This window comes from Saccostrea echinata, unplaced genomic scaffold (genome assembly GCF_033153115.1).
Source record: "Saccostrea echinata isolate AGI-Se365-2 ecotype Australia unplaced genomic scaffold, CSIRO_AGI_Sech_v1 ptg000009l, whole genome shotgun sequence".
Taxonomy (NCBI): domain Eukaryota; kingdom Metazoa; phylum Mollusca; class Bivalvia; order Ostreida; family Ostreidae; genus Saccostrea; species Saccostrea echinata.
Window position 1 is genome coordinate 40,594,300 of NW_026889758.1, and position 25,266 is coordinate 40,619,565.

At 32.7% G+C, this 25,266-nt stretch overlaps 1 protein-coding gene across 2 annotated transcripts in view; it reads left to right on the forward strand.

Annotated features, from left to right (window-relative positions):
- Positions 1 to 25,266, forward strand: part of LOC133182380 (ankyrin repeat domain-containing protein 24-like) — a 33,920-nt gene extending 8,654 nt beyond the window's left edge. Inside the window, exons 4-22 of one of the 2 annotated variants that reach the window (XM_061317210.1) lie at positions 860 to 948; positions 3,131 to 3,195; positions 11,669 to 11,797; positions 11,901 to 12,007; positions 12,252 to 12,346; positions 13,456 to 13,560; positions 13,774 to 13,847; positions 14,016 to 14,102; positions 14,840 to 14,929; positions 16,732 to 16,851; positions 16,975 to 17,010; positions 17,128 to 17,211; positions 17,337 to 17,412; positions 17,701 to 17,798; positions 19,250 to 19,408; positions 19,642 to 19,713; positions 20,555 to 21,616; positions 23,364 to 23,429; positions 24,212 to 25,266. In XM_061317210.1, the coding sequence (XP_061173194.1) occupies positions 860 to 948; positions 3,131 to 3,195; positions 11,669 to 11,797; positions 11,901 to 12,007; positions 12,252 to 12,346; positions 13,456 to 13,560; positions 13,774 to 13,847; positions 14,016 to 14,102; positions 14,840 to 14,929; positions 16,732 to 16,851; positions 16,975 to 17,010; positions 17,128 to 17,211; positions 17,337 to 17,412; positions 17,701 to 17,798; positions 19,250 to 19,408; positions 19,642 to 19,713; positions 20,555 to 21,616; positions 23,364 to 23,429; positions 24,212 to 24,286 (2,689 nt within the window). In that variant the 3' untranslated portion in view covers positions 24,287 to 25,266. The remainder of the gene's footprint in view (positions 1 to 859; positions 949 to 3,130; positions 3,196 to 11,668; positions 11,798 to 11,900; positions 12,008 to 12,251; positions 12,347 to 13,455; positions 13,561 to 13,773; positions 13,848 to 14,015; positions 14,103 to 14,839; positions 14,930 to 16,731; positions 16,852 to 16,974; positions 17,011 to 17,127; positions 17,212 to 17,336; positions 17,413 to 17,700; positions 17,799 to 19,249; positions 19,409 to 19,641; positions 19,714 to 20,554; positions 21,617 to 23,363; positions 23,430 to 24,211) is intronic. The other variant, XM_061317212.1, reaches the window with a different exon arrangement.

Sequence of the window (25,266 nt, forward strand, 5' to 3'; positions counted from 1 at the left end):
TTTTTGGTATTTTGGAGGGGGGAAAAAACTTGGTGACTGTTGTTATTGGGCAGTCAGTAGACATGTAAGTTTGTGGGTCACTGCCTTGGTTCCTAGTGTGATGATGAGTTTTGTAGACTTACTACACAGACAATTCATCCATCAGTGCCCTATAACCACCCTGTTATGACATGAAGAAGTGTAGTGTTATCACCTGCTTCTTATTAAGCCTGATGTGGATGTGATAACATTCTATCAGAAGCATTGCTCTGTCTCCACTTGATGTCTTGATGAGATGACATATATAGATTTCGGAAGAGCTTTATGACCCAAATAAAAATCAAAAACATATTTTCACTATTTATTATTAACAATTTTTCTAAACAATGAAGGTCAAATGTCTTAAGTTTTTGAATATTTTAGATATTGTCTGTAAGGGCACTTGTCATTGGAGATAATTAAATTCTTTCATTGAATGAAGACCTTAATTGCTGGAAAAATCAACCATAATATTGTTTGTGAAACGAAAACTCTTGTCCGGTCAAGGCCTAAATTAAAATTTTATTTGTTTTCCCACTTTGCAACAGCTCCTGCTTCTAAAAGTAATTTTTTTAATGAAAAATGTGGTATGAGACAACCAGTAATATTGGACAGAGAAGTAATATAATTACTTATAACCAATTCACCCATGTACAGGTCAACAGGAGTTGCAAATTGGAAACAAATAACATTTTATTAAAACCCAATGCCAAAAGATTATAATTCTGGTAAATTGAGCAAAATCCAGCATCCAGAAAAAAAGAGAAAATTATCTTCCTGTTGAAAGTGATAATGTACATTTTTTTTTTTGTAGATTTCATTTTTAATTTCTCGTTTACAGATTCCATGTAGCATGTGCATCAGGTCAGATAAAGATCGTGGACCAGTTGTTGCAGTATGGAGCAGAACCTAATGTACTCACCATACAAGGTAGTGACAGTGTACAAATTACTACAGTCAAATATATTCTCTTGTAAAAAATGGCTGAATAATTTAGCTGCTTACCAAAAGATCAGATCTGAAATGATTACTAATGCATGAAGAGAGAATACATGTACCATACAACTATGTATGATTTATTATCACTGAAATTTGAAATAGTAATTATAATGAAATGTAAAATCCACTCTGTCTGTTAAAGACAAAGTAATAACCAGTAATTAATCTTAGAAAAATCTGTTAAATGATCTGGTTATTACAGGTGAATCGTTTTCCAAGTAATGTTTCAGTGGCCTGGTTAGATGGATATTCTTTATATGAACTTATAGTAGTCAAAAGACGTCGCTTAGAATAGACTGTGTAAAATACTACTAATAATTTTACTGGTTGATTATGAATAGTCATTTAAACCCTAAGTTTTTTTTTCCATTAGAATTATATTTTTGCTTATTAAAGCTGTTTAATTATATTTTTTAAGTAGATATTGGGGGTTTATTTGTCATGCATAAAGTAGAAAAGTTCAAAATCCATATGTGATTGTAAAGAAATTTGTGTTTGCTTTCAATGTTGTGTTTGTTTTTTTGCCACCTGCAGTGTAGATTTCCTGGGTACGGAATACTGAATCGAGTCTAATCTAATAGAACTTTTACATTTCATGTTCAGATCAGGGTATAACGGGGATATGTTTGCCATATGAATTTGTAACTGTCATGCGAACAATGCAAGATTAGATCAATATTTTCATGCTTTAAATGCTCTAATGTTGGTTTCATTCCCAAACTGATAAGTGCCTTTCAATCTTGAGAGTTAAAACTTGCTAGTGAATTACAAAATAGTATGGTCCTGTCAAAGAAAATAGATACACATATCTTAATTCAATTTTAATGAGATTTGTTCTATCTTAAACATTCGAAAGTAGGTTTTTGATGCCATGTCAAAAATGATTTAATCTTTTAGCATATTGCTTCCAAATGATAAGGCCATGCAGTTTTGCTGTAGGGTGTTTCAGTTTCTAGGTCAGAAAAAAAGCTATCTTTAAGGAGAGATTATTAAAAGGGACTGTTTTTTTCCCTGAACTGAGTTCTTTGGAACATTTTTTTCATGGATGGCATTAGTTTTGGTATCAGGGGTTTGAGGGATTAAAAAGTTAATGCAAAGTAGATGTTTAAGATATTTAGTTGATACATTTATGATCTGCAAAATATGTAAATTGCTTCAATTTGGTGTACCATAGTGCAGAAAAAAAGAACGAAAAATGTATATCATGGTTTTATAGTCTGTGCCTTTGGGGTGAAGTTAGATATTAATGCTTTTATATAGTGATTTCAGTCCATCAAAACAATTGAAAATCAATGTCTCCCTCATTTCCGAACAGTAAAGGGTCGTAGAATATTTATTTATCGTGATTTCCATTAGCAGAATTCTACTTGACAATACATGATTATTTACTGATTGTATAAAATATTGGTCATGGGCAAAGTGCATTAGGTGCAGTATTAAAAAGGTGATTTATTAGGAAATTTGTTATTGTGCTAGATTATGGTACTGGAACTGTATTTTTAAGCCATTTTTCACCTTTTTTTTAAGGGAAAATTGTGTAAAATGTGTTAAGTATATGGATTTTTGTAAGCTTCTTTAAAATTTATTAAAGTAGATTTTGATATTAAAAACTTGCTTAATCTAGAATGCTTTCCATATATCTTTAAACAATGATTAAAGTTTATAATTCGTAGTATAATTAAATTTCTAGTTAAGTAATAGCAGAAGGAAAAGTAAAACTTCTTTTAAATATTTTTTTTTTCTTTTTGTAGCATGAGTAATTTCACTCTATGTTCTGACTTGATTTGATTTTAAAATATCTGTTTTGAAGATTCAAACAAAGTACATTCAGACCTCGTTATCTTGAACTCGATGGGAATGAGAAAAAATGAGATACCCTATGATTCATGATATCAAGGATAAAATACTTAAATTATAAGGGATCGGTCTTCCAAATCACTTCAACATATCCATTGTATTTGAGATATCAATTTTGGAGATATAGAAGTTCAACTGTATATAATTTTTAAAAGATGAAATTGTGATTGGATAGGATCATTGCAGAATTGATGTTGATAATTTTCAATGGAAACTTACTTCAATGTTGTATCCTGTATTTTCTTTTCTTTAATAGGGTGTACAGCATTACAGTTAGCTGCTAGCAATGGATGGCCACAAGTAGTTCACAAACTTGTTCAGGTGGGTGATTTTATGTAAAAGCAGAAACACTAGCTTTATAATAATATAACAGTATTATTGTCTGTGTTTAAGAATTGAAACATCAGTATCATATATCTGTGATTTCTATAAATGGGCTCAAAGAAGAATATTATTACGATAATTGATTCCCTTCTTAAGGGAGTATGGTACTGACAAGTCCTAATTTCAGAGTAATTAAAACTCTGAAACATCCACATAAAATGAAAGAAGTACCTTTATATATTTCATAAAATATTATAAGAAAAGGTTCTAGTGAGTAAATCAAAAATTATGACGCACTCAAATAAGGGGGGTAACTCTGTATGATAAAGTGATATTTTTATAACCAATTTTTAAAAAATTGAGAACAACAATAAAAACGATATAAAAATTTTTTTTTTGAAAAAGATGTCATCTACAATATTGAAATTTTAATTTCAAAACAAAATAGTGCAAGAAAAAAACCAAAAAGACAAATTAATTTTGATTCATTTATATCATGACAATTTATTGGGAAAATGGGTTCATGTACATGTACAACGTATTTTTTAATAATGAAAGAATAATTAAAAGTTTGATATCTTATGCTATATTTATAGTGATTTGCTTGCTTTACAAATTGCTAATAAAAAATTATAATGTTAGTGTGTAGTTTTGGAGTAATGTGCTCCCGAATTTCCTGACCCGAATTTCCTCTGCTCAAAAAGCTGTTATAAAACGTTAAAATAATGAGATTGCAATTTATTTACTTGCTTATAGTTTCTAACTCTCCTGATTTTGTCGTTTTAAACTCAAATTTTTATTATAGTTATTATTTTTCTCTTGTGACACGGCGGGCAATGCTTTTCACCAGATTTTTGCCGAACAATCCGAAAATCTTCCGATTTCCCGGTTTGGTTTTGTACATTATCGTGTACACGTCACTTCCAGTTTGCAACTCGTATACAAAATGCCGAATCGGAATCAAAGTTGAAAGTAGACTTGGAGGAGGTGTTTACAATTATCTATGAATTGTTTTGAACAAAAACAAAAATAGAATTTGAAACTCCGGCTTATAATTTCTAACGTTTTAGTGGAACGGATGAAATAAAGTGAATTGACGAAGACAGAATGCTCGAGGCTTATTGTACATTCGTTCTATGTCTCCATGTTTAATTTTAATTAATAATAAATCTTTGTCTTGAATGAATATTTTCCATCTTCAGCAATATTGAAAGATTAGATATGATTCAGTAACTATTAACTAACCAGCTATAAAACCCAGGTCCGTAGAATGCGGGGGGGGGGGGGGGGGGGGGGGTCTGAGTAAAGTATATTGTTGTAGTAAATTTTCCCTTAGATGCTAGTCTCCAATGTCGAGCACTAGCAAATTCCAGGATTTGGATAGTGAAATTAGGTGTTTTTTTTTTATATTTGCTTGTCAGATTTTTGAGAAATATTGCCCTCTTTTTTTGGTCTTTTTTCCCTTTATCAGATTTTTTTGGGAAGTTGCCCCCCCCCTTTTTTTTGAAACTGTTGCTACAAGTCTGACTAAACCATCATACATGCTGTTGAAGCTAGGGAAAATAGTGACACCACCACAATATACTACACTGTACTTTGCTATGCATGTGTACAATATGGTGTAGAGTAACAGCAATATTTAACAAAATCAGATAAAATTTTAAGAGCTAGAACCACGAAGTACAAAAATAGTCCTTCACTAAAATAGATGAACTTATGTTTTATAATTTGAAGGGTTTTAAACTATTTATCTTAAATATCTTTTTCTAGTTTTCTTTTTATGGTTAAAATAACCTTTGTTTCTCTAATAATAAGTATCATAAGTTTACAAGTCAAGCAGTAGGCTTGTAGCATTGGTTTCAAAAGTGGGGGGGGGGGGCACCTTCCCCCCCAAAAAATCTGTCAAGCAAAAAAAAAAAAAACTAAACTCACCAAAAATAGGGGGAGGGGCAACTTCCCAAAATAATCTGATGGGCAAAAAAAAAAAAGAAACCAAACTAATTAAATGTCCATTTCGTGGAAATTGACAGTGCTTGACCTTGTAGCAACGTTGGGGGGGGGGGGGCAATCACCAATCACTATAGCAAACTACTATACTCGGGAAAAGTAGGTCCCCCCAGCATTCTACGGGCTTGAGCAGCTTTGTAATACTGCACCTGACATAACTCTCGCACACTGACAGGAGCTTATAAATGAAGATAAAAACTTACAGTACATGACGTGAGGCAGCTTATTACCTCCTCAATGTAACCATATGCATGAGGGACGGGAGATTATTAATACAAGAAAGTTGTAGGAGATTATACATTCATGACATTGGGTCAGATTATGACACAGATTTGAGTCATAAGCAATTTTTGTGTCAAGTATCAACTACCAATTAGCCTCCATATGAGAGTAATAGACCAGGTACAAATAACACACCTTTTCTGCCAGAAGCCTTGAACTTGCTGGAATGACCTTGAGTCAAGGTCAGTTACTCAATACATACATGTAACCTTAGGTTATATGCAATATTTATGATCAGTATGAGCATCTCATGTTCTCCATACAAAATACAGGAATTCAATGTTTTTCTTAAAATGACATTTAACTTGATCAAAGGATCTTGAGTCAAGGTCATGGCACGCATTTGGGTCATTAGCAGTCCTTGTGTGCCATTTTCATCATTTTTCCAATGGAAAACCTTGTTAAAAATAAGGAAGATGAATTTCCCAGGTTCTACTCTTTTTTTTAACATGCAGTGTATTTAGCATCTGTTCATACAATGATAAGGTAATGAAATAATTTTTATAATGAAATGTATTTAATATTGCAAAATTCATGAGAATCAAAATATATTAACATATTGAAAACTTATTTGCTCTATCTACAATTAAAAAAAAAAGAAAAATAATTTGTAATTTGACCAAATTTGAATTAATGAAAACTTATTACATTTAGTACCAAACACTGACATTGTATCTAAAAATGATGCTACAGACATGGCAAATTCTGATAACACCAATAATGTATCCACAACTGATGTCATGGACATTTCAAACAGACTGAAGATATATGACTCTTTTCATATAAAACTCTGGGGTCTTTCAACTGAAAAAGTCTGCATTCTGAGATAGAATCCACTTTACTTTTTATAACGAGTCACACACAGTTTTCAATTCACATCTTCCATCAATAACTCCATATCGAATTTGTTGGCAATGCCAGTTTTAAACTGCATTCGATAATACTGGGAATCATAGGAAATGATAGTGTATCCAGTGACTACACTTTTCTTGTCGTTACTCAAAACCTTAGTCTAATTCTGATTGTTACAAGAGAAACTTCTATGTTCACTTGTTATTGTACACCTTCATTCCATTTATTTTTAGACCTGGAATTTTGTCTGCCTGTTTATTGATTGTTCTTTGTGGAAAAAGTTTAAAACTTTTCTCGTCTCATTGCTGATATGATCATGATGTTCCAATTCTCTGTAAGAAACAATAATCTTGTTTTAGTTATTAGTTCAGGTGATAAAATAATTTTCATTTTTATAACAATCAAATGATCTTGTCCACCTTATCTAGTCAATACAGGCCTACAGAATGGTTGTGTGTGTTGGGGGGGGGGGGGGGGGGGTCTGTCCTCCTAACTTTTTTCTGAGAATAGTATTTGGCTATAGAGTAAATTTTCATTAAGATGTCAGTTGCACCCCCCCCCCTTTTTTTTTTTTACTAGAGGTCTGCATCAATAAACTTGTTACATGCATATGGGCAGTTAGTGATTTCACATACTTAAACCTGTTGGCTTTATTTCAAACATGAAATGTTTAATAAGTTAATAACTATGAAACATACAAGTTGTATGTCCCTATGATACTATAAATAAACAATAATTAAGTATGTTTGTATTTATGTATAATTCATAATATTTAATGTCAAACCTAATATACCAGTTAGTATTTATCAAACAGTTACAATTCTTGCATATGGTTAGTGATGGGAAATTGGGATTTTTTTCATAATTGATTATTGGAATAATGGAATGCACTATAATCGAAAAAAAAATTGATTAATTTCAAATATTATATTTCTTCAATTTCAAAAGTAGAATAAATTGTTTAGAAATTCTGGAGTGATTTCCAAAATACATTTTTGAAATAGTTTGTATCATTGGATTCATTTATTAGATTATTATTTAGGATTTAGTTAAATTCAAAGAAGAATGAATAAAAAAATTAAAGGAATAATTTGCTTTTAACTAATATTTTGAGTAATCGATTATCTATAATCAGGGACCATTTCGATTAGATAATTGATTTAATCGATTAATCATTACATCACTACATATGGTACTTTCAACTTTATCTAAAACTTGTCATGGGTATCAACTATGATATACATGTATTTGTCTAAAAGTGACACATAGGTCTAATTGACTGATTACATATATTTTTATGTTTTTCTTCATACTGTAATATATCACTACATGTATAAAATACAATTTACTTGCTTACTAATGTGAAATCTAGCCAATTATCAAAGAAAATAATTTAGTAAGTAAAGCCAAGAAAAATGATTGGTTAAACCTGCTTTGTTTCCACTTTTATCATGTTCATGCTTGAAAAATTTAGAGTTCCGGTAGGTACTGGTCGGCATATTTTTAATTTTTTTTTTTGCGTGGACTTTTTTAAATAAAGCAACCAAGTAACACTGATGTCCAGTCTATGCGAAAGTTTTTTGGACCACACAGGACATTGGGTCCTGTGTAATCAATGAACACACAGGACCGAATCAATTTTTGTTGGACCAAAAAACCTGATGTAAAAAAGTGAAACACGTGAAAATGCAGAGTAGTAAGCCTAACACCTTTTCTTTTACAAGGGATTGCTCCCGCATAGTACTGTAGATGGTCCATATGGTTTTAATCACCTTCATTTACGTATTTGGATTTGTGAGAAATTTTTTACTTATAACAAACATTTACATGACTCCCCATCAAAAGAATAATGCTCAAAACTGGACATAGACACATCGGACATTCTGGTCCGGTGTAAAAAATGACGCATCGGACCAGAGGCACTGCACATCGGTCAGGTCTGACGGTCCGATGTCTTTTGCATAGACTGGAAGTCAAAGAAATAGTGTTTTATTTATGGTGAAATTTTTTTTATACATGCTATCATTGGGGAATTTAAAATGAATATTCATATTTTTATTGAAAAAACATTTTAAAAAAATTAGGGTCAGCTACAAAAAAGGGTGAGTTCACTGGGTTGTGAAAGTGGAAACAATTTTGCCTAACAACAACACAGCCTAACATTTTGACAAATGTAAATGTACCTTAATGATAGCTGATGATCCATAAGTTAGGATATCCACAGCATGAAAGAGCTGCTGAAATGGCATTGACATTTTAGAGCATCTGTCATATCACCCCCAGTTCCATAACACTCCTTCCAAGTTTCCAGATAGCAGATATTAAGGGTTCCAGATCCTGTTCCATCTCAACTTCATGTTCAATGTCCACAATATTAGGGATACCTATTCAAATAATATACATGTACTACTAAATCTATATAGCTGAGATTTCTTCCCTATCACTGCATGTATGTAAATGTAGATGCAGTATATACAAAACGAGTGTTTTATTTTATTTTCATATTGTGTGGTCTACATGATTATGATTGAGTTTCACATACTCTATAATATGTATTGATGCTTTTAGCTTTCATGAACTCAGAAGAAAATTCAATTAAAAAAAATGATTATAGTCAAAATTGCAATTCAGACACTCCACCATCAACATAACTTGGAAATTAATAAGGAAAGAAATAATCTTAATAAAAAGAAAAGCCCTGTTTTAGGCCAAAGAATTTAGTGGTAAGTATTATTTTGTGTTGTAGTGTAGTGAATTTTTTATCTAGTATGTTTTGGAAGAAAATATTGTCTAAACAGTGTCCAACACCTTGCATCTGGTTACCTTCAAATTACATTGAGTTATAACTGTGTCTCATATGACTTGACATTTATAATAAATTACTGTTTCTTTTAATATATTTTCTATGTTTGCTAAATTTAAAAGCATCAATACATACATGTAGACATGATAGAGTACATGAAACTCGAAACGTTTTTCCAAAATCAAGCACACCTGAATAACATCAATAAATTTTTGAATTTTTATTGATTCACCAACATTCCGGAATGCAATCATGTCACACAATATAAAAATAAATTACAAAACAGAATTGTATATAAATCGTGTAATTTACCCCCTCATGTGTGCACTGGTAACCAGTGGTATTGTTTTTATTATAATATAGTGTAGTGCTCTTTATCCCTTTTTCGAATCTATATTGTAAACAACAACTAAGGAAGAATATAACAATTTTTAATCACAAAATCTCTGCTTTTTTTTGAAAAAAACTTTAACATGAATCGTCACTAATTTATAATGTTGTGAGTTCACTCATTGCCCCCAATTCGAAAATAGTACCCAGTTCACTCGTATATATATATATATATATATATATATATATATATATATATATATCTTATCTTATCTAATACCGGTATTTTGCTGAGCCACAATCACTTTTACTGAATTTCTGAGGTAATGTTAGTTAAATGGTGTCAAATACTAGAGACAAACCTGGGCAGATCGTTTTTGCTAGGCTAGAGTTGTCATGCGTTTGTGATTCGAATGATGGGTTTAATCTTTGCACAGTAATTTTCAGTCAGACGCAGCTCACCATCGCCTTTTTTGAGTCAACGAAGCCTTGCTGTGCCACTGAATAGATTTGGTTGACGAAAATCCTCGTTTTCTCCGCATTTCATTCTTTTCGAAACATCCGCTTTGTTTACATTACCGAAAAGTAAGATAAGTCGTAAAATTACCTCGACTTGTTGTTAGTTTGAATCCAATGAAATTTTAGTCACATTTTATATGATTTTATATCAAGTATATCTTTAAAATAAGTTGCATTGTAAATTTTATTTCCAACTCTACTAAAGAGATGAACGACATACGATTCATTTACGTCATTCGGAGTTGCGCGGTGGATTCAAAATCGTCACTACCATACGTCCTTAAGTATTTTTAGCTCACTTGAGCAGAAGGCACAAGTGAGCTTTTCTTATTGAAATTTGTCCATTGTTTGTTGTCATCATCATCTTCTTCAGAACCATTACGCCAATTTCAACCAAACTTGGCAAAGAATATCTTTGGGTGAAGGAGATTCAAATTTGTTCAAATGAAGGGCCACACCCTTTTCCCAGGGGAGATAATTAAGAAATAGTCAAAATTGATTGGGGTTGTTCAAAAATCTCGCAAACCACAGGGCCAGAAAAGATGAAAGCTTTCAGTATAGCATAGATTCAAGTTTGTTCAAATTATGTCCCACTTCCAGGGTAGGGTGGGGCTACTATGGACGAGAAAGTTTTACATGGAAATATTAAAATCTTTAAAAATCTTCTTCTCAGGAACAGCAAAGCCATTAGTAATTATATTTATATGGAAGCATCCTCAAGTAGTTTAGATTCAAGTGTGTTCAAAACCCTCAGGGTTGGATAGGCCACAGTGGGCAATCAAATTTTTACATAGGAAAAAATCTTCTCAAAAACAATAAAGCCATGGTTGGTCAACTTTTTAATATGGAAGCATCCTCATGTATAGGTTCAAGTTTGTTCACATCATGACCCCTGGGGGTAGGGTAGGGCCACAATGCACAATCAAGGTTTTACATAAGAATATATAGGGGGAAAAATCTGCTGATAAAGAACAGAAGGATCATGGTTATTCAGGTGAGCATTGTTTTCAATGGGTGTCTTGTTATTAGTGTTCAAGATAAAGAAAGATACAGGTGCCATATATAAGCTGGTTCCCTGACTTATCTTTGCCAAGGCAAGAGAGCCAGGTGGAGTTCAATCCAATGTAAATTCGGTCAGATTGGTCAGTACTACTTGCACAAAAATCATTGAATTCTGAGCCATTGCCATTAGCCATAGAAATAAAATTTGGCTAAATATGACATCATGATGTATTACATATACCGAATAGAAAATAAGGTGTCACCATGAACTTCTACATTGATGAATAGCTAAATACAATGTTATGGGCATAGATTCAGGGCAACATTACCCTGACTTGATTGTAGTCCACCTGGCTGAAGTGCCATGGAGAACACAAGCAGAAAAGGTACAGGGAACCAGGCTAGTGCCATACAGTAATCACTGGGTCTGTCTGTCTTGTTCCATCAGTCCATCTGTCAACATTATGTGATATGTCAGATTTATCAAAAAATATGTTTTGGGTACGATCGAGCAATTTTTGACATAGTTTTGCCTCTTGAACTTAGAAAAATTCCAATTATTTGGGGGGAGGGGGGCATAAGTGGTTCACAAACATCTCTTGTTTGTGTTTGTTTTGATGAATTCCTTCTGTGTTGATTTCTCTGACTAAAACATGGGATGATTATTCCTATTAGATTGGGGCTGTGGTAGACCATAAGGATGGTAATAACCTGACTGCCCTTCATCATGCCTGTATGGATGCCAAGTATGAATGTGTCCAGGTTTTACTGCGAAGTGGAGCAGACATCAACATCAAGGATAAGGTGGGCCAGTCCTTACATAAATAATTTAAAAAGTTTTTTTGACTTCAAAATAGATTTTTAAAAAGCACAATGGAAAATAGAACTGTTTTGATTTTATTTTTAGACTGGGAAGACATGTTTATTTTATGCTGCCCATTGTGGTGACTTTAACATCTGTAAGGAACTCCTGGACAAAGGGGCAGATGTCAACACATGTGACAATCATAAAGTGTAAGGTTTGACTGGAACAATGTTGATGGTTAATGTTATATTATTTACTTGTTTTTTGTCATGCAAGTAAAGCCTTAATATGCTAAAAGTACTTCTTTTTTTTAAATCAAAATAAAAGACTATTATAATTATTATGTGTTATTATTAAGAAATGGAGAGGTAGAAAAGGATTTCCTGTATTGTAAGTACATATTAATATCTCACTCAAAATGCTTTCTATTTTTAGTCCTGACTTTTTTTTTAGGACCCCACTGATGGCTGCAGCAAAGAAGGGGCGTACTGATGTTTGTGAGTGGTTACTTAAAAAAGGAGCCGATCGAGACTTTCCTGATGTACAAGGTAATTTGCATATTTTGGCTGGAACACATTGCTCTTGTTAAAAATTCATTGATGGTGGCATTAAAGTATTTTTAATTAATTTCATTAAAGTATTTGATTTACATGTAAAATGGAAAATAGGAAAGTAAAACCTAAGTAACTCAATTTAGCTACATCTTTCAATACTGTATCAGATATCAGGTAAATTTTGAACTTGTCTTGGTAAATTGAGTTCATTTGATTACTCCAAACCAGGTAGCTATATCTATACAGAACACAAAGATTGCTAAGCATCTGAGGATGTGTCTTGACTTTTTGAAGGTCACTGGGATAAGTTCAACATTGTTGACAAGAAACTGCAATTCTTGTCCAGATCATATTATTGTGATTGGGAAATATTTGATGCTCATAACATCAGAAAGATTGATTATACAAAGTTGTGCTATAAAATTAACCCAACTTCATTTGGACATGGTCTCTGACTGAAAGAAAATATATATATATTTATAAGTGGTGTCAATAACTTTTAAGAGAGAAACACTAAATAATCATATTTGACGCAAAGGTTGCATTTGATATGAGAGTATGTTACAACATTAGTTAAAGGTCATTTAGGCAAGATAATGGTAGAACACTGAATTCATGTTCTGTTCATAACTGTGAACAGAGAAACATTGAAAACCCATGCTTTGCAGAGGAGGGTTTGCTTATGACCTCAGACTGTGTCATGACCTTCATCATTTTAAACATGTTAAAAGTTCAAAGTCATTATCAAAAAATTTCTCATTCAGACTACATCTTGTAATATAGAAACATTGGATGATTATATCAACAGAAAGAATGCATACAACCAAAAGGGTCCAATGAACTTCACATAAGGTCCTTTAAGTTCAAGGTCACTGGCAAAGCAACAAGGGAACTTTGTTACCAAGACAAACTTGTAGATCATACATGATAGACTTTGTGTGAACATTGGGAATGCGTTATGAACCTGACCCAAATTATTTACACAAGTTTAAAGTAAAGAATGAGTTGTAATTGGTGGTGTAATTTTGTTTGTTTGTTCATAGTGTCTCTTGTTAAATGTTGGAAAAGTATTTTAAAAATTATCTTTTTACTCCATTTTTTAGGTCGGAAAGCACTGGATTATGCAATGGATGAGGGACATAATGAAATAAAAAGAATTTTTGAGAAAGCTCCCACTAGGGCATCATGGGATTTACAAAATGATATCGGTATGTTTGGTAAAAACACTTGTAGCCATGTAATTTATTGCTTAGTACTCAAAATAATGTAAATCTTTGTCTATAATATTTTATACATAGAATGAGTTATGCAAGATACTGGATTCATTATGAATTTTTTAAATTGAAATTATTTTGTAGCCTCTCTAAATATTCAGTATGTTGTCTTTAGTGAGTACAAGTGTTGAATAATGTGTATTACAGCTAAATCAAAATTGGTGCAGGGAGCTGAGGGGGGATATAATACTGGGGTAATGGAATCATTGCAGGCAGAACAGGTATTGCTTTTGACTATTAGCATTGTGTCTATTGACTTGCTTGTTCTCATACATCCAGAGGCAGTAGGACCTTAACAATTTTGTAATTCGTTTTGTGACTTCATATCCTGTTATCATGAATAAAGAATAAAAAAATCATAATCTTTCAATTGACCTTTATTGTTGCAGGCTGATGTTGTTGAGTTTGTTCAAGAACCTTCACCAAGACCCTCCCCTAAACTGGAGCATAGGAGTGTGGTGGAGGAGGCCCCATCAGTAAGTATGATCATAACACAGACAAAAATATACATGTCTGTTGTTAGAGATCAATGAACTATACAAATAAAGGAATACTCTTTTCATAATGATTTATTATACCCCCGCTCTGAAGGAGAGGGGGGTATACTGTTTTACCCTTGTGTGTCTGTCTGTCTGTCCGTCCGTCTGTCTGTCTGTCTGTCTGTAACAAATTTTGGTTGCAGTTTTCTCAGCAACTACTCATTGCAGATGCTTGAAATTTTAGCACAATCTTTGTTTAGGCATGCCATATAATGGGATTCATTTTTGTACTAATCCGATGTCAAATTCCTGTTTATCCGTGCATCTGTCTGTATCATACATAACAAATTTTTGTCGTAGTTTTCTCAGCAACTACTCATTGCAGATGCTTGAAATTTTAGCACAATCTTTGTTTAGGCATGCCATATGTTGGGATTCAGTTTTTACAAATCCGATGTCAATTTCCTGATTATCACTGTGTTTGTCCATAACCGAACTTGTGTATTCACATCAGAGCGGGGGTATTATTAGTGAGCATTTGCTCACAGACTTCTTGTTTAATTTTTTTTTTTTATAACATAATGCTTTTGGTATCGGGCGGTATGGTAAAAAATATTGCTTTGCTTGGATATTTTGATTTCAATTAAAGCCGGTATTAATGAGGTGAATTTTTGATTATGACAAGGAATAGCTGTAATCATGGAGAAAAAATAATAATAAATTTGTTTTTATAGCCAAGAACATTGTCAGCTGCCAGTTCTTCTACCCAGAATTCATCTGAGCAGCAGCAACTTCAGCAGCAGAGAGCCATGGAGGCTTACAAGGTATTAACAGAAAGATGGAGGGGAAATATGTGATGGGCAAGTGGGAAAGGAGTGTGGATTCTTGTTTTAATATACTCGGCATGTTTTATGTTAAACCTAGATTTATTTATATTATCTTCAGTTTCCTTCTACACTGTACTTGTGTTTGAAAAATAATTATGAGTTAATTTTAAATTTTGATAAAGATAGGGTTCTTGGTTAATCAGTAGCATTTTCTGTAGCATATACAGTATTCACTGGTGACATACAGCATGATATACCTGTTTAAAGACAAACATTGGCACAGAAAAAACCACATGTATCTTTCATGGCGCACATGTCTTAGGGAAAAAAATTTAAATATAATACTCAGAAATAATATTATTTATCATAGCTTGACATTTATATTTTTAAGCTAAATAATTATTGAATCAAGACACGCATCTTTTCGTTGTAATGTGATTGTCTCTTTTGGGTAACTCGCATAGATCTGCAAGTTTAATCCAATCAGTATCCCTTAAAAAACTACACAGTATACAGAATTCTGTCAGCATTTTGCAGGCTGAAACTTCAGTAAGTGTCAGTTTTGATTGAGCCTTTTATGATTTTCTTCTTTCAAAGGGATTTCAATCAAAGGTAAGCAAAGCTACATGTAGCAGATTTCCCCCCAAGATTATTCTGGCCTTGTGTGGCAGACTGCATGGGTGCTGGCACCTTCTTTCTTTGTTCCCTTTACACTCATCTAGGATCTTGATGTCATCAGTGTTAGTCTTGAAGGGAAGGAGGAGGAATTTTAAGTGTTTTCATTTATTAAATTTTAACATAGATAATATATCCTTATGTAGATCAAAAGTATAATATTAGAAGGCCAGGTATTAGGCACATTTCTATTTCATATAACAACATTTTCTTAAGATTATTTACTAGAAAAGGGAAATAAAATTTCAGAGATGATCAGATTTCGACATTAACCTGTCTTTTGTTATGGAGCTTCATGATATGAATTTTAAGCAATTAATTGATAATGCTTTGTTCATAACTTTAAAATATAGTAGCTACAGCTATAACAGACAGACTTATTGTGAAAGTTCCATCTTGCATTGATATCCACAAAGTAGAGCATTTTTCAGACTCTAAATGGCTTTTCACTCTCTGTTTTAATTGATTTTTTTTCATTAGATGTGTTTTTGTTTTGAGACAGTTTCACATCAAGATTGTACAATTATTTACAAACTAATTTCTTCTACACTCTGAATTTTAAGGATTCAATATTATCCTCATGTTAGAGGATGTGTATCGCAGAGTAGACCATCATTTCTTCTTTTTTTCAGAGGCCTGTATGAAAAATGTTTAAACCAAAATTCAGAATAATTTCCATAACTAACTGATATAAAAACTGCTTCACAAGTCTTAAATATCTTTTAACATCCTTGATCTGCATGTTGGACCCCCCCCCCCCACCCCCTTTTAAGAATTTCCCTTCATTCATTCTGTTATTTTTTTTTTAGGCCTAATTATGAAGGGATTTACAGGTACAAGTTTACAGGATCTCCTACATATTATATTTTATAAATAATTTTTCATTAAAAATTATTTTTAAACACCATTAATTGTAAACCTTGCTGATTTATTCTCCTTGGTATTGTTTTAAGAAAAAAAAGAACACACAGTCATTCAATAACCATACAAGGTGTACATACATTTGAGTTGTAGGTTTGAATATTCCAGTGAATGTTAATTTTTAAATTCAGTTACATATATTTCATTAAAATTGACTAGATGTGTGATAGATTAATCAAGGTTTACTTTGTTTCAAATGCTAGGAATTAGAAGAAGAACATGAACAACTCAATGAAGACTTGAACAGGATGACACTCCAGAACAGAAAGTTACAGGATGAAGTTGTTCAACTCAGAAAACAGCTTGAACAAAATGAGTCTAAGGTACAGTATAGCAACAAACTAATGTATTTTAGAAGTTTAAAAATTTTATCTTCGTGTTGAAAGATTTGTTAAAAAAAAAGATAAGATAAATGCTATTCTAATACTGCAGTGTTTTAATTTTAGGTGGCAGATGATAAACTTGAAAAGATGAAAGAACAGGTAAGCTAGGGTTATGGGACTTAGTTCTTTTGATTGATTGAAAAGAGACTGTCAATTTTTTGCCTGAAAAATATCATGCAAGTAAGAAACACAAATTTTGTAAATGTAATGTTGTAGATTGAGATACTTGAGGATGCTCTGTCTGTAGAGAAAGAGAAGAACCAGGAACTACAAGAGAGGCTCATTACCAGTGATAAACAGGTTCAAATTCTGTCTCTAATGACCTTGACTTCTGATGCTGATTTCCATATTTTTGAAAATTGTAGTCATAGTGTGTAAAGCTTAAGAGTGAAGTGGTTGTATATGTAGCTTGGTAATGATTTCAGGGTACCAGGAATGTAGAAAGTAAAACCACAGACGATGCTTGGAATGATAATGAGGAAGATCTATTTGACACTTTAGGTATAAAACCTGTTGAGTCATTGACCTACATACATGTATATGTGATGCTATATAAATAGTATAAATTGTTATAAAAAGTTTTAAAAAATTGTTCAGATTAAGAAGACTGCACAGAAAAAATCTTTATGAGATAGCAAATGTTACATGGATTGAAATTATAAAAATCATCAGCTATTGTGAAAGAGAATCAGTCGTCAGTATCCTTTTGGATTCATTACTGCAAAGTAAGTGCAGATGAGAAAGGCCTACCTATGTATTATTGTATGATATGTTCTTTCTGTTCATTAGAGAGGAAAACAAAGACAGAAGATAAGCAGACAATTGCTATGCTGAGAAGCAAAATTTACACCTTAGAACAAGAACTAGAGCAACAAAAGCTTCAGAAGGTCAGTTGTCTCAAATTACAATTAATAAATATACTGATTGGGTCATTTTAAAATCATTACCATTAAGTAACAGGACAGTTAGATGTTCAGGTTGGAATGATCATTGAATGATTGCTTTTCAGAAGAAATTGCTGCGGACATGGAGATTAGACTATCATCTGCGGTACTGCATGATGATTTTATAAGTGAAGACACATTTGAAACTGTTCATTTTATACTGCACATGTATTAAATGCATGTCTTGTTCAGTTCTGAAGTAATCCTATTGATGCATTGTTGTGTTAATTTCTTTTCCAATTCTTTTGTACTAATTTGAAGGTTGGGAAGAGTTATAAATTTACTCTTTATTTTGGATAAATTATTTTTTAGAAAATATTGAGTTGCAATCAATATGACTGACATAGTTTTTGTGGTGGGTTAGACTGAACTTTGTCAAACATCAAGAAAAATGCACATAGTATTTAGAATAAAAAAGAAGATACTTTTCTTTTTTGATTATATTTTAAATTCCTTTTGTAGACGGGGATATTGCATAATAGTTTTGCTTCCTGTCAGTCAGTTCTAAAACTAACAAATAATGATTTATCATCTTATATATTTGATGTCATACACTATCTAAGAGTTCTTTGGCATCTGAGAGCTTTCTATAGCATGAATCTTAAGTGAAGAGCATGTTGACAAGTATTTATTGTATATTTATATTGATTAACAGTCATATGATAAGTATAGTTATTAGAGGTCCATACTTTAGGTGTCCTATAGTGTTTAGTCTGTCTATCCATCTGATATAACTTGTCGTTAGTATGTTTTCTCTCCTCTTGGTTCAATCAAATACTCACCTACTGAGTGCCTTTAAATAAAGGGTGTTGGCAGTGATGTTGAACCAAATTTGTAGGTGAGAGGTCAAGGTCAAATCAGTTCTTTGTGTAAAATCCTTGTTTAGAATATACATGTATATTTTTTGCCCTCAGAACAGTTGGCTCATACTCCACAGTGACCTGGATGTAGGTTTCTGTCAAAGGATAGGGTCAAGACATGTCTCCATATAAAATCCTTGCAAAATATATTTGCTTTCCTTGGCTCAGTCTGACTCATACTTCACATAAAGAGTACTGTTGGGTAAAGGCTTTGTAGGAACCATGCAGGAGTCAAAGGTCAAGGTCAAAACAGATTTTGTATAAACTCAGTGGAGTGTGTGATTATTTTCAGCTGCATATTGCTGATAGTCATTACCATAAAGATAAAGTCAAATTAAAAAAAAAATTTATATCTTTTTTTTCTCTATTTTGTTTTTTAAATACATGTTTATCTTTTTAAAAGTGCTAGTACATTTTCACTGACACATTCTTACCATCTTGGATTATTCATGAAAGTTTTAGTGTGTAAAAATGCAACATTTATGAATAACACATCTTTACGAATGTTTCACTCTAAGAATATTTATGACATAGGAAGAAGAGAAGCAACAGATGAGTGACGAAGTAAATCATTCTGGTGACTTTGACATTGAGTCACATGACCTGGTGGTAGGTTTGAAGGCAGAGCTGGAGGAGATGCAGGAACGCCTGGATGCTTTAGAGGAGGAGAATAAGGCCCTCTCAGATCAAGTGGTCAGTGTACAACACTGTTGTCAAAGAAAAATTCTTATATTGTAATGGACTTATGCCAACGTATCTTGTTGATATGCAATGTTGGGCTTTTATTTTGGTTTTTGAAAAAGGGGTATGGTGTCAATATGGGTATATTGAGATAGAATGCAATGTTTGTTCAAAAGTAGAACAATTCCTAAGTTTAACTGATGTAAAGTACCATTTTAAACAGAAATCCCTTTATCTTTTATCAGCTTAGTCAACAAGCAGAAGTTTTAAAGAAGATGAGAGCCAAAGAAAATGAGAAGGAAGGGAAAATGCAGAAGGTGCTCTTGTTATTCCATTAGAATCTCAGATACGATACCAGTATACATATTTTTTAAAAAACTGAAAAATATAAATTATTATGCTTCCTGTTAGTTTGTCTCTATATAATCAATACCCAACTATTTTCGCATAGTGTTCTAAGGATTTATATAGCGTAAGCATACTATGCCGAAATAGTGCATGGCTGTCTTTTCTAGAGAAAATGTATTTAGCACCCACGCTGGGGATCGAACTCACGATCTCGAGAACGTCAGTCCAACGTGTTACCGATTACGCCACAAACACCGCTACTTTACGGAATGTATTTTCAAGTATATAAACGTAGTTTTTATACATTTGTCACAAAACAAGAAATAAATGAATATAATTTCTAAAAGACTGATATTATTGATAAGGATCTTAAAGAAAAATTCTCTAACAAATAATCGAATTTATCAGTAACCAAAATTGCAACGTAACGTGAACTGGTTCTTCGGAGTCAATAAAATGCTTTTTGGTATAACGCTGGATTAAAGAATGTTCAAGAAAATTTTCATTTAGATTTAACGTCTGCAAACAGGTTTGGGATTGAGAATTTAATTAAATTGTCGTATACAAACAACAGTCAGCGTAATAATTATAATAGTGTTATTATTTGGATGTACTATGCCGAAATAGTAGTCAGGGTTTGACAGATAGTGCACTCGCCTCCGGCTCGTGCACCATGTGTCAAACCCTGACTACTATTTCGGCATAGTACATCCAAATAATAACACTATTATATAAATAATAAATGGATCAAAAATGACTGTTTGAGTGATCATTGCATTTTGCATTTATTTATTGACTTTCCCTGTTTAGCAGGTAATGATGAATGGAATAGAGGGTGATGAACCAGACACTGACAGAGATGGTAGTCCCATTGAGGATGTATCCACACTAAGGGAAGAAAATCTTAAACTGGTGGAAGAACGTGATAATCTGAAGGTGGATTTGGAGAATCTTAGGGACACTTACGACAAATTAGTGCAAGCAGGAGACAATCTACAGGACATGTATGACCAGTTGTTACTGGAGAAGGACCAGCAATACGAGGAGTTTGAAAAACTGATGCAGGAGAAGGATGATATTGTGAAAGAAAATGAGTTTCTTCTCTCAGATGGTAATGCTATGCATGATGATTTAGAAAAGCTTGTAAATGAACTGGAAAAACTTCAGGAAAAGTACAAAGAAGTGATGGAAGAAAAGGAAGATTTAGAAAGGAAGCTTAGTGCTACAAACTTTTCTGGGAAAGCCAGTGAGATGGCTAAAGTTATGGAAGAAAGAGATAAATTAAAGATAGAGATTGAAGAATTAAGAACTGAGAATGAGAGTCTGAAACATGACCATGATGTAGTGTTGGAAGAAGTACAGAATGTTCAGGAACAGAACCGGCTTTTGCAGAAGGAACAAGACCAGATTCAGGCAGACTTTGAGGATGCCCAAAATGAGTTTGACCAGCTTACTCAGAATCATGAGACTTTACAACAGGATTATAATCAGCTTGAACAGGATTATTCGGAATTGTTACAAGATAAGGACAAATTGGAGCAGGAGTTTCTGGAAGTTCAGACAGCAAGTGTTCAGGTGGAACAGCGCAATCCAATCCTACAGGAAGAAAAGGAGCAACTGCAGCAAGAAAATGAAATCCTGGCATATGAGAAAGAACAGCTGGAGATGACAATCAAGGAATTGTCCAAGAGTAATGCACTTCTAGAGGAAGGAAGCAGTAAGCTTAAGCAGGAGTTGTCTAGAACCCAAGAACAGCTGAAAAAAGAAGTGGCAGCCCACAGCTTTGTGCAATCAGACCCCTTAGCAGCAGATAAGGAGAAGCAGATCAAATCCCTGCAACTCCAGGTTGCACGTCTTCAGCAACAACTGGCTGTAGGTTTTTAATTCTCCTCAGTGGAAATAATTCAAAGTTCATCAACTATTCTGTAATTGTCATGTCCAAAAAGTTCAATACCCGGTGGATATTTTTTATGTCTGATTACATGTGTATACTTTTCTGGTCTAGTCCAACATTCATATTTATGAATATAGTGGTTCATGATTTTTGGTTCTGATGTGTTCAAATTATGGTTCAGTTGTGTGTGAAATGACAGCAGAGCATCAAATTGCATGTGACAATGTTTTCATTGTGTGTTTTTCCTGCGTCATTATCGTTATATTGGCCCCACATTTGCTCCTCGACACAGGCAAGCTGGCTGGCTTCTCCTCCTTTAATCTTTACAGGGTTAAGTGAGCCAGTTTCATCACAATGGGCAATCAGGTAATGGTATTCCAAATGATTGGCTTCGTCTTAATCTGGAGTCTTGTGTTCAGCTTCTAATGTCACCCTGCTTACGTTTTCTTACATAACATCTTGTTTGGAGCACAGAGAATGGAAGTCACTAATATTCACTGCATATATTAAAGAATTCTTGTTTAGATATATATATATTATAATCCAGAATTGTAATTTATCCAAGATTTTAAAAGAAAACTGATAACTTGCAGTCTCAACATGGTCTCAATATGTTTATTGGCTTTGATTTTACCCAAATTAATGGAAGAAAATGTAAATAATGTTGGGTGTCCTCTTTCATTTTTTTCAATTGCAAAGAACTAAAGGTTTATAAGTAGTTTTGCACATCATTAGTCCTTCATTCGGTTTTGTTGTTCTGTGGTTTTCAAGTTTTGTTTGTTTTTGCTTAATTTGTTTGAACTCATTGCTGATAGTGACAAAGTTAATTTGTACTCCCAGTGATCTAGGTATTGATCATTGCAGAAGCAGATTGTCTCTCTTTTCAGTTGTCATGTTTTCAGTTGCCATGTTTTGCTTAAAAGTGTGATAGATATTTTTCATATGTTTGCAGTTTGTTTTTTTTTTATTGAGTATAGTGTTTGCTTTATTTAGAAACAGACAAAAAGAATAAGAAAAGATATATAAACATAAAGTGCTCTAAGAATGAATGAAGATTCTAACAAAACTGGAGAGAAATCTAAGCACTGAATGCTAGCAATCACTGTGTCCATTAAAACAGAAACCCATTCTTGGGAGATAATTCTGCTGTTGATGTGTAACTGCACATTTCACACACAAAATGCCTGTATAATGATTACAAAATTTAGTAAAAGATAGAAATGTACTGAGACTTAACAGAGCATGTATCAATATAGCCACTTAAAGATTTGTATTATTCAAGACAGTTCAAATTTCAACATTTTTCGAGAATTTCTAATTTTACTATTTTCATTGCATACTGTGTATTCCCTAATACAAGAATAATTCAGGAAATTTTCTCATAACATCTGGAACTTTTATTTTATTTCTATCATTTGAAGTCTTGATATAAAATTAATTTACCATGAAGGAATCACAACAACATGTAGTTAATTGTGAATTTAATTGGCATTTATTTGGACAATTTTTTACTGTTTGTATGTGAAGAAAGGCCACCAATTTTGTGTGAAAAATTACTATCCCTATTAAGCAGCTTTTTTGTTTTTGTTTTTTTTTTTTTAAACTAAATTAAGAAATGTTCAGTATACTCCTGAAATATAAGGAATCTTCAGTGGTTTTGTGACTGAATTCTTGTCAAGTTTTTGATTTAGACTAATTTTATCTTTAATCTTGTCTACTTTCCAGGAAACTGATCGGCACCACATGGATGTTATCAATACATATAGAACCCACCTAATCAGTGCAGTACAGGTAAGTACAGGTATACAACTCAAGTGTTGTACAGAGCTCAGTAATCAGCCAGGAGTTTAATTAAGGATCACTGTTTATATTGTTGGGAATGCCAGGTCATTACCGCCAGTTGGAAAAGTGGGATAATTTGCATAACGGGTAATTTTACCCATTATGCAAATTATTCAATGTATCCAACTGGCGTTAATGACCTGGCATACCCAACGAACTATACAGCGATCCCTTATATATACATTTATACTTGAAGTAAAATTGTAAATGTTTATCATAAATGCTGTGTAAAAGAATTACACTAGGCATTCATGTCAAATTTCAGTATTCAATGTTTGATACAGTTTTTGGTATTTCAAACTATTAAAAAAATACAGAGTGAGAATTTGTGAGAAAACCATTGATGTGTAGGACAAAATTGCTGACAAAGTCATATATTGGATATTTACGACACAAGTGGTATTTCCAAATGCATTAGATGATGAAGGGAGTGTGTATTGGATGATTTCTGCGTTCTTGTTTACATTGTGGATGATTCTCGCCTATTGACATGCATTTTAGGCATGAGATTTTTCACTTGGCAAAATTTACATTCAGTTTTAAATATCAAGAAATTAAATTCAAAGAGTTATCACAGTGAAAACAGTCTGAAATGTAAATAACTATATTTTTTTAAAAAGGGGGAAATTTACTATATAAAGTGAAGTTATACTGTTTATACATGGAATGCCTTTTTAGAGGTGTGTAAATGTATGAATGACATGCAAATCTGAATTTGTCTTTCTTTGTAGGGACACATGGACCCAGATGTTCAGCAGGCTTTGTACAACATAATTGAACTCCGTAGTATGGAAGAATACTGCTAAAAATGGAGAAGAATTGGTGCTTGCCAAAAAAAAAAAAATCTCAATCTGCCAGTCATGAAGTTGGGAAGATCTTCCATTATGTATGAAGAAGAAACAGTTTTTAGTGCTGTTTAGGAGAAAGGGGAGATAAGAGCTGCTTTTTTATTCATAGGAGATGCAGTAGGTTGCCAGTTGTTTGGAAGAAGAATACTTGCCATATTTTAGTGGATACTGATTCCAGATAGATGATTTTAGTCTAAAAATGGATATGCAAAGTATTTTTTATTGAGTTAAAATCTTTTTATTACAAGAGTGTCAGAACATGTAGTTTGAGTGCTGCAGCAATATATGTGACTTATTTAATATATACATGTATTATGAATGCTTCAGCATATCCTGTTTATTTTTATGAATGAGGTAGCTGATGATTTTGTCACAAGACAATCTTCAGTCTGTTCAAATAATCGCAATAAACTCAGGAAACTTTTGCTCTATCATACTCATTTTGTCTAATGCTACACATATATTTTCATATGATGTTAATTTTATACCATTTTTCTAAAACACTTGAAAGTTGATGTATTGGTAGTTTTCTGAAATGTATAGTAGTTTATAAACTAAAGTAGCTAAAATTTTGTGAGCAATGTTATTAATATTTTTGACTATCTTTAATGTATCTAGAGGATCTTAGGTGCTGGGTAAATTGAACATTGTGTCTCATATTTTGAAATAATTGGGAGATACTGTTGAAAGCTGATTAACATGAAAAAGGTTTCATTTATTCTAAGGGTAAAATATGATTTTGAATGTTATGAAAGAGGAGCTGAGTTGGAAAATGATTACATGTATTTATTCTTGGAATAATATATGTAAGAAAAAGGGGAGGCAAACTACTAAGACTTTATATTTTTGACATTCCTGGAAAGTGCCACAGTATATAATATTTATTGCACATTTCTTTGAAAGGGTCTGAAAATGTTACCTCATGGTTGTCAAGAATA